This window comes from Zonotrichia albicollis, chromosome 5 (genome assembly GCF_047830755.1).
Source record: "Zonotrichia albicollis isolate bZonAlb1 chromosome 5, bZonAlb1.hap1, whole genome shotgun sequence".
In the NCBI taxonomy this organism is placed as follows: domain Eukaryota; kingdom Metazoa; phylum Chordata; class Aves; order Passeriformes; family Passerellidae; genus Zonotrichia; species Zonotrichia albicollis.
Window position 1 is genome coordinate 58,702,749 of NC_133823.1, and position 9,743 is coordinate 58,712,491.

At 42.9% G+C, this 9,743-nt stretch overlaps 1 protein-coding gene across 2 annotated transcripts in view; it reads right to left on the minus strand.

Annotated features, from left to right (window-relative positions):
- DHX15 (DEAH-box helicase 15) overlaps positions 1-3,541 on the minus strand; it is a 45,458-nt gene extending 41,917 nt beyond the window's left edge. Inside the window, exon 1 of one of the 2 annotated variants that reach the window (XM_005484972.4) lies at positions 3,343-3,541. In XM_005484972.4, the coding sequence (XP_005485029.1) occupies positions 3,343-3,410 (68 nt within the window). In that variant the 5' untranslated portion in view covers positions 3,411-3,541. The other variant, XM_074541816.1, reaches the window with a different exon arrangement.
- Positions 3,542-9,743: the final 6,202 nt, after the last annotated feature.

The window sequence follows — 9,743 nt, forward strand, 5'->3', positions numbered from 1 at the left end:
ACGGGCTTTAACAAAAATACCTCATGGTCAAAAAGTGAATTAAGTGGACTACAAATACAGTCCATCATGGAAAGTGCCATTAATCCTCCATTTCTTAGTTTCTCCTCTGAACTCTTACAGCTTTTATACTGTACAAACAGAAGGGAAACCTACCAAGCTCTATGTACATTTCAGAAGTAAAAGTATCTGTGTGTTAATGGAGTTGAGAGTCTATTTCTTTTTTCAAAAAGCAGAAGAGAAGTGGGGCAACCAGATCCTACTGCAGAAACAACACAACATACAACATGCCCTCAAACTCACTCTCTAACAAAATTATCCAGCAGCACTTTCTGTCCCTGAACTGTTTACCAGTCTTCCATTATTACTGAAGCTTAGCAGACACACTTCCTTGGTCAGCAAGGAAAAAGAACAATGACAGTTATGCTGCCATATTAATATCCTTAACTTTCCAAAAATGTGGCTTGGCAGTTCTTTACTTATAAACTGTCACATTTTAGATGCTTTTTCATTATTGCACAGAGAAAACAGAACTCAAACACGAAAATTTACACTAAAATAATAATTTAATCCCATTTGTCTTACACCTGAAACCTGTAACAGCCTTCATGATCAGAAGGGGGCTGGGATTTTTTGCTCTGCTTTTAAGGGCAAAAGTCTGGTCTGCTATTTGCTTTCACTTCCTTACATTCACACACATATGAACAGCGTATATGAACATCCACAGATGAACAAAAGAAGCACTACAGCATCACTAAATAAGCATGCTTTTTTGATTAGAAATCATATAAGAAAAAAAAGGACTCAAGGTAAACACTGACCATCACAGTGAAAGTTTAAGCCCATGTAGGAGGAGATCATTAGCATTCTTCCCCACTACTAAACGCAGCAATATTTGATGCAAAAAAGGCAATACAGCTAAAGGAATTTCTGTTCTATACACAAGTCAACCAAATTCAATTAGTCTGAATTATCATCCCACTAGATCACTAACTCTGATGTTACACAACTCAAATATATTTGAAAAGAAATTAACAGATTTTAAAATAGTGTGTATGGAATTCACAGACACTGCAACCAAAAACCTTCCATACAATTTCTACTTTTCCAAAATGTTTTTACTTCATAGACAATACTTCAAGTCTGGAAGAAAGCAGATGTCACGCAGATGTTTAAGGTTACACCAACAATTACAAACATGTTGGCCAAGTAGAGCTCATGTGGCACTGCTGCCATGTAGAGCTACTAACACAGGCCTCCACTAGAGAGGAACTGAGAAATCTGGGTTCACTTGAAGTAAGTTTCATATTTTGTCAGGTAGTTCAGCTTGGATGCAAGTTCTGAATGTGAAGTGGTAACCATGCAAGGAGCTGATCCAGCTGAATCCAGCTCCAGAAGCACCTGAACTGCAGAAGGGCTCTCTCAGCACACAAAGGCAGGTACACACACACTTTTAACAAGACTCCACACATCCTCCTGGCGGCCTTGCATAAGCTGCAAAACCAAACCACTCAAAAATAAACCAACCACGTAACATTAGTATGACTTGTGCTACATGAATTAAGACATGAGGTCATCTAAGAAAAAGCCATGCTCAGTAATTATGCTTATAGTGAGTTTTTCTCAGTTCTATACCACTTAATGCTTTTACCAGCAGAGGAGGGAACAAAGAAGGGGCACAAGACCAACACTTCCACAGTTTTTAGGTGCCATAAAGGTCAACGTCTTCTAGTTTAACACCGGTGGGAACTCACTGCAGTACGTACAAAATGGTAGGACTAAGAGTGCAGAATAACTTTCATGATAAGTGAAAACAACGACAAAGCCACACCAAAACTATAAAACCCAGCAACACACAAACAAGGAAACACCGACCTGTGATTATCTTTACAACCAGCTGGAACAGTTGTACCACATTTAAATAACGCCCCGTTTTGACATAACCACTTGATAATTTCACAAAAGCCTCTATGTACAGAAAAACTGCCTATGTACAGCATTTCTGTACACTTAGAGGAATTATTTCAATCTCTGGGACATCCTACAAAAATGCATTAACTAACACAAATAGCTCGATATATTTTTAAAAACGTGATTATGATGATCCTACAGACAGGAAGTAAGAGTTGAATAATAAACGCTTGTTTTGTTTAGCTTAGAAAAATGAATCAAGCTCTAGGGGCTAAAAACTGAAGCTGTACAAGCTTACCTTAAAAAGGCAAGTTCTGCAAAGGCTGTTTGTCAGTCAATATTAACTGCTATATTAGACATAGAGTTATCATAACCTTTGAGAACTGAAGGATTTCTCCTAGATAAATAGTCCAAAACAACGCTGATGGACTTAAGCAATTGTTTAATTCACGGAAGTCTCCTGCGCTCCATGAAGAAGGCCAAATAAACACTGCATTTCTTTGTATTCCTTGAAACTTCAAAAATTTACTTTTAAGAGCTGCCTGCCTTTCCTCCCCCTCCTGCGCCACTAGAGAAGAAAAGATTATGCATAAAGAACGCTCTAAAGCAATGCTGAATTTAAGGACAGCATCAGTGCATTGTCTGTCTTCCTGTAATTACATTAACCTCAACAAAAAATATGCTGAAGCGTGAGCAGCACAGTCCTAAAACTTCAACCTTCGTAAGACTAAGAAAAAAACAAACACTCCCTTGCCCTCTACCTCAAAACCCACCTCACCATCGATTCTTACTTCAAGCCAAGCACACCACCGAGGGTGACCGGGTGAAAGCCGTTAACAAAGGAACAACGCTCCCAACAGCGCAGGCACCAACAACACGGGCTGCACCAACCTCGTGCTCACCTCTAGACCCGCGTTTGCCAGGCCCTTCAAGCCAAAGAATAGGTAAACAAATACAAAGCAAAGGGGGACAAGGAGTGGGAAGGGCGAACACAAATGTGAAGGCGAAGCGCCGCAAACAAAGCGCGGCGCGGGGCCGCGGGCCCAGCAGCGCGCCCCCCCCTCGCCACGGGCGCCCAGCCCAGCCCCGTGCCCCGGCGGCCGGGCCGGCGCCTCCCTCCCTCCCTGCCTGCCCCCTCCCGGCGCCGCCGCACGAGGCTCTCTCTCCCTCCCTCCCTCCCTCCCGCCCGCTCCGCCGCCATCCGCCCCCCCGAGGGGCCCGCCCGCCGGGCCAGGCCTAGCGCTCCGGGGGACCGCGACACCTCGGGGCCTGCTCGGCCTCTCCCTGCCTCGCACGGCGGTCGCCCCGCGCCCCGGTGAGCTCCAGCCCCGGAAGGGCGGCCGGAGCCAGGGATGGGGCGCGGATGGAGGGGGAGCCGCCGCCATCGCCCCCACCCGCCCCGCCGCGGGCCGCGACGCCCGCGCCGCCCCTCACCCGTCGGTGGTGCGTTTCTTGCTGGAGCTGTAATCGTCGCCCAGATCGAGGCGGTGGCGCTTGGACATGGCGATGGCGGTCGGTCGGTCTGGCTGGCGGTCGGTCCGTCCGGGTGCGGCGGGCGCGCTGCGCTCCCTCCCCGAGCGGCGGCACGGCGAGGCACGGCCGACAAAATGGCGGCCGGAAGGAAGCGCCGGGCGCGCGCGAGGCGCTGGCGCGCGGGCCCGTTGGCCAAAGCCTCCCCTGGGCGCGAGCCCCGCCCGCCGCGCGCGCGCGCTCCCGCTGAGGGCGCGCCGGGAGAGCCCCCATGGTGGGATCGATGGATCACAGCGTCACCGGGCTGGGAAAGGGCCCTGAGATCATCCAGTGCAAGCGTGCGCCCAGCGCTACCGCCGTAACCACTCAGTCACATCACCCGGTGCCAGATCCACGCACCTCGAGCACCTCCGGGGATGGTGACTCCACCACCTCCCTGGGCCGCTTATTTCAGTGCATGAGCACCCCCACACTGAAAGATTTTTTCTAATATCTAATCTGAATCTCCCTCATCTCAGCTTGAGTCGATTTCCTCCGGCCGGCTCGCTGCAGGCCCAGCAGAAGAGACCAGATCCGCCCTGGCTGCAGCCTCCTGTAGGGAGCCGTGAGGCTCCTCCTGAGGCTCCTCAGGGCAGAAGAGCCCCAGCTCGCGGGGCCGTCCCTCACAAGACATGGCTTCCACACCTTTCACAAGCTCTCTGCCCTTCTCTGATCACGCTCCAGCACCTCACACGGTGCTCGCTCCCTGTCCCTCCAGTCCTGCTCGAGGTTACACCCTTTGCTCAGCTACTGCAATGAGCACAGGCTCCTGCTGCCGGGCTCTTGGAGCAAGGGTGCACTCACAAACATGAAAATAGTCAGGAGACATCACCTAGCAGCAGTGACCTTCTCCACAAGTACAGCCAGCTCAGCAAGTGGGGCTTTGTCCATAGTTTCCAGTTCCAAAGATTTGTTGGAATTACTTCAATATAGTTATTAAAATATTTAATGTAGACAAATATATAGGTTATTTTCTTTAATAGAAGAACATTTCTCTCCCTAGTTTTAGATAACATAATGGCACACACAGCTCTACTGGAGTTCTAGATGTTAGTGTAATAAAAATAAGATTTTTGTTCTTAGAGTTATCAACCAAAATAAATATTTCTGGAAACTGGAGTTTGAACTTTTCCTGTGAATCCGGAAGTAATTTTTAAAGTTATACTACAAAAAACATTGGAATATCTATGCCAGAGTTTTCCAGAGAATAAACAATACAGAGTAATTCTCTCTATCCTAAATATCAAACTTACTTATTATGCTGTGGTAGTCTACACAGAGCTGCATTGGCAGAATGCAGCTAAGGGAACACTTTCTGCATATCTTTCCAAGTGAGTTTTAAATTATGTCTATCTTAAACAAAAGCAAGTGTACATTGAAATAGAGTACTTGAATAGGACACATTTAAGAGGGGAAAAAATAGTGGCTAGGTCTCCCTGGGAAGTGGGAAGAATGGGAAGAATATAAAAGCATTACATGCATTAGTTGGGATGAGGAGCTAGTGCTGGGAGGTTCTGAGAAGGCTGCAAGGGTGCAACAATGGGAGCATGGAGAGCTCTGCAGCTCTCTTTCAGGTCTTTATTTCTCCTCCCTGTGCACACCAGCATAAATCTACTTATGGTCTTGTTCTAGCTTACTCTATGACTCATCAGGGAATTTTCTTCTTTAGGAGGTAAGAAAAAAGCAGGTGTCTCAGCTGGTATGAAATCTGAGGCTACAGCTTAGCAACAAAAGCAGAAAAGAGGGGAAGAAGATTGTGTGCTAGATGGGGTGAACAACTACTTATGTGCTATGCCCCAGGCATATCCCACAAACCAGTTCACTCTGTTAACAATTGTTAGCTTCCCAAACTTCTGAACTCATCCTCCATGCAACTGTGCTTTGAGCTATCTGACTGCATAATAACTGATTTGGTCCCACCCCAAAGGGTTTACAACATAAGAACTTCCTCCTGAAAGCACACACATGCCTTATTTTGCTAATGCAAATAATCCTTTTAACTTCAAAGGGATTAACAAGGAAGGAGTAGCAAAACTAAGCATGTAGGTAAGTGTTTGCAGGATCACTGCCTAAATATAAGATGAGACAAGAGAAAAAAAGACTGGTAAGCACAAATTGACATAATGGCAAAATGATAAGCATTACGTCAAAAGCCTAAAGGATGAAAGGAATATGTAAAATAGGGCACATTTAAGCATATTTTCTGCCTTTTCAAATGCATTTGTTAAGAAAGAGGTTTTTATTTCCCCCCCAAGGTCTTTTATATCCATCAATAGAGGTAAAAATCTTGGGTTACTGAAACAGAGCCCATTTGTATGAGCTTGCATCTAACTATCCAGTCTTCTACCCTCTGTTTCTTGCTGCAGCATGATGGGAGGTGCAGGCTGGAGACAGAGATGACACACACTCAGATGGTCCTTGTGACAAACAGCCTCGAGTTTATCCCACAGCTCCTTTAGAGGAGCTCCAATTTCCCTGGCTTGCACATGTCATTCAGTGAGGTCTTAGCACCATGCAGCTCTCTAGCCAATGATCCATCTGCATTTTGGGCTGAATGACATTGGCTGAGGGTCCCTGTGTAGATTTGATTCCAACCTATCCTTGCCCACCCAGGGACTGTAATGCTACAGCTTACCCTAGTTTTAAAATCACTGGTATCAAAATCCTGTTAGTCAACTTTCAGTGAATATTTCTTTACATTTGGCATGGGCATATTTATTATGCTCTTGGGGTTGAAAGGAGCATTAACACTTAAAACTGAAACAATGGCTTAGGGGAATAACATCATGTCTATTTTTTTCCTGATTGTGCATTGCCTTCTCTCTTAAAGGATAAGCATGGGTCTCAGACCAGCTGTGATTCAGAGACCCTGGAACCTGGGTGGTGCGAGGTTTCTGATAAAGAAGTCTAATGTCACAGTGTTACAGTTTAGGTTATTATTGCCTGAGGCTAGTTGCTTCACCCCTTTCTAGAGATTACAGAGTCTGTAAAGCGCATGAGATCTATCCAGTCCAGCTTCTTAGGCAAAACTCACCTTCTTCACTGGCTTAAGCTCTTACAGGGGATGGTGAAGAGAAACCACAAACCTCTGTTGCGATGGAAGCCATAATACTGAGCAGAGTGTTAAGACAGACAGCTAAGAAAGGTTAAATCTTCTGAAAGTTGTGTGTTAGAGCTCTAAAACCTGTGTAGTATGTATTTCTTTCGTGATATGGCTAGTAGAGGACCCTAAATTAGAGCCTAAGTATGCTCCCAATGCCATGGACACACTTGTGCTGCCACTTTTTTTTTTTAATAATTTCCTTTCTAAAAACCCATGTAACTCATAATTTTTAATACATATACAAAACATTAAATTTTAAAAAATCCTGCAAAAAATTAAAACATTAAAATTAAATTCTTATTATAATTAGTATTGCAATCACAAAATCTCATGTGTGTATATAAAAATGGGTAATATCCCTAGAAAATCATCCAGGAGTCTTAAATGCAAATGTGACAAGCTCTCATTCTATCCTCCCCCACCAAGCCCATGTGAATAAATGGATATTATCCTCATGTTCTGTCATATCATCAGGGAAAGAATCCTTGAGACAAGAACCCACAATCAGAGCATGTTTAAAAAGTCAGACTTCCACATCATTCAAATTAAAAATATGAAGATGAATACATCAAATGATCTCAATTTCTGCAGTGAAGAAAAGAGGCAGCTTCTCTATAATTACAGAAGCTAAACTTTGCAACACTTCAAGTATATATAAATCAGGACTGAATTGCTCTGGGAAGTGAGCTGTAGGAAGACAGCATGGCAACAGCACTATTGCAGTGACAGCAAACTTTATCAGCCATACAGACACACTTCTGAATTTTGTTAGTGGTTATTACACATTATCCCACATAGAACACACCACTGTGTGGTTTCTGCAGGTCAGAAAGGTCTGAATAATTTCAGTAAGTTTCATAAAGAAGAAGAAAGATAAAGAGAGGAAGATAAAGATTGCAGCCTTTGTATTACTAGAACATTAACTAGAGTAAAAAATCACTTTTTAAAACAAGCCCCATTCTGTAGAAGGAAACATATTGTAGACAACCAGCTGCTATTCAGAGCCCCTCAATCACCTGTTAAGGCCTTATGATCACCTTTAATCCCCTCAGAGAAACCCTGCAAGAGCAGGTATTCATTATGTTCTTTGAATAGAAATCAAAGAAATAGTGTAAAAGCAAACCATCACCCCCAAGTAAATTAAATTATATGTCTAATTTATATGAGTTACACAGAGTTCACACATTGTTCTCATAACTTCCAGGTCTTCATGGTTAAAGTGGCTTTGTTTAATGCCTTCTGCATTTGGAAACATCTGAAACTAAAGGCTAAAATGTTGCATGTGAAGGCAGTTTATCTTTTAAATTCCTTAAAATCTGTGCCAAGTCTGAAATCTTGTGAGAAGATCCCTAAATATAAGTTGTTTTTAGGAAGTAGTAGCTATTTCACAAAGAACTGTTTAAAGGCAGAGAAGATCACAATTTCAAGCATACTGCTTAATCTTGTGCTAGAATATGAAAAGAAAAACCAATGCATGTTTTTCAGCTGGCACTTCTTTTGCAAAGGTCTGATTCTTTCTTGTATTTTCTTTACAAATTTGTCACATTTTCATTGAATTTGTGTTGAATACAATGATCTCTCTCTTATTCACTTTTACATTAGCTCCTTAAGACTATTTTTAAAAAAGTTCTGTCTTTAATACAATAAGTAAATATTGTTTTATATATAACAATATAATAACATAATACAATGTTTTACAATATGTAAAACATTCATATTCATGCCTAAGATTAGCCATGCTGGAACTACCAGTGGTACCTGCTCACTCTGAGCATGTGCTAAATTATTAGGAAATTTATATGCTTAGTTCCTGTTATCTATATAGAGGTTTCACAGTTTCAACAAGCTAAGATTACAAAAAAGCTAATGAGCAGTGAGACAGATGATCTAACAATGTGTGCCTCATGGGCCACTAACATCTAAAGTGGTAAATACTAATCCTTATTTTCAAAATTAGTTCCAGACTAAATTGCAAAATAATAGCCATAAAAATTAAGCCCACTAAAAATTCATCATATCCTGGAACCGGTCTGTAACAAACCCTAAACATTAACAGTCATACCTTAACCCAGCTGGGTGCAATTTTTAACAAACGGCCTTTCTTATTCTTTCCCCATATGATGAAGTCTTTTTCTTCCAACAGTATGAAAAGTCCACTTGCAGAAAAATCCTCAGCAGCAGATGAAAACACTAAAAGTGCACTTAAACTTCTGCAGCTGTGTAACCTTCCTCTTTACAGCTTCTTATCATAAACCCCCAGCCTTGCAGAAGCGAAGTTATTTTATTAGTGTGCATCATTTTTCTACTGCCAGCTCCCATGTGGGAGTAAGAGCCTTAGTATCATCTGAAAACCAATGTAAGTCTCCTAAAGAAGCTGAAAGAAGACACTGAGATTTTGGGGGGAACATGGGTATTAATAAACTGTCGCCCTGTGAAAGTAATGATGTTGTGTCTAATGAGCAAGGCTGTTCCCAAAGGCAAAGGAGAAGGTGCTGCTAGAGCTGCTCCTTGTAAACATGAAAGAACCAACACAATGCCCTGGTGAGTGATCTTTGTGGATAGAGCAACTTGGTCTCTCAGCTGCAAAAACAGAGAATGCTAAACCTGCAGCATTTATTAAAATTATGGCAGCCGTATCTAGGTTGAAACAAGAACTGCCTTATGTGCCCTTATGCTTATTTTTGTAATTAGAGTAGTAGTGACCTTGTCTTCTACATATTGTGCCTTTGCAAAGGTGAGCTATGTGTTTGGCCTCTTTCTTGTCTTGTAACTGGGCATGCCATAGGACAGCTGATTTATGCATATGCAGCTTGGATTTATTATGTAAGTGCTGCTTCCTGCCCAGATCTGGAACGTACTAGGAAAGAGGATGGTGGGGAACATGCTGTCACCAAAGTCCTGCTCAGACTCTTTGGGCCTGGACTGCAGAGCAGATAATTTGTTCTGAATGCAGCACCTTGCTTCCAGACTTTATTTTCTTGGTCCCATCTTGATCATCAGTGAACATTTCCATATTGTAGGAGATTCTCCAGAAAAGAGAATGGCTGGGACTCATCTGTTTCTTGGATATTATTCAGAGTACGTGGCCAAAATAAAGCCATACTGACTTAAACTTAGTTTTGCATTCCATGAATGTGAAATATCACTCTGTTGTGTATAGCCTCCTGTAGCATCATGTGTAGTATTTTCATGCACTATATGAATGTGAAATGCCACTGTGATA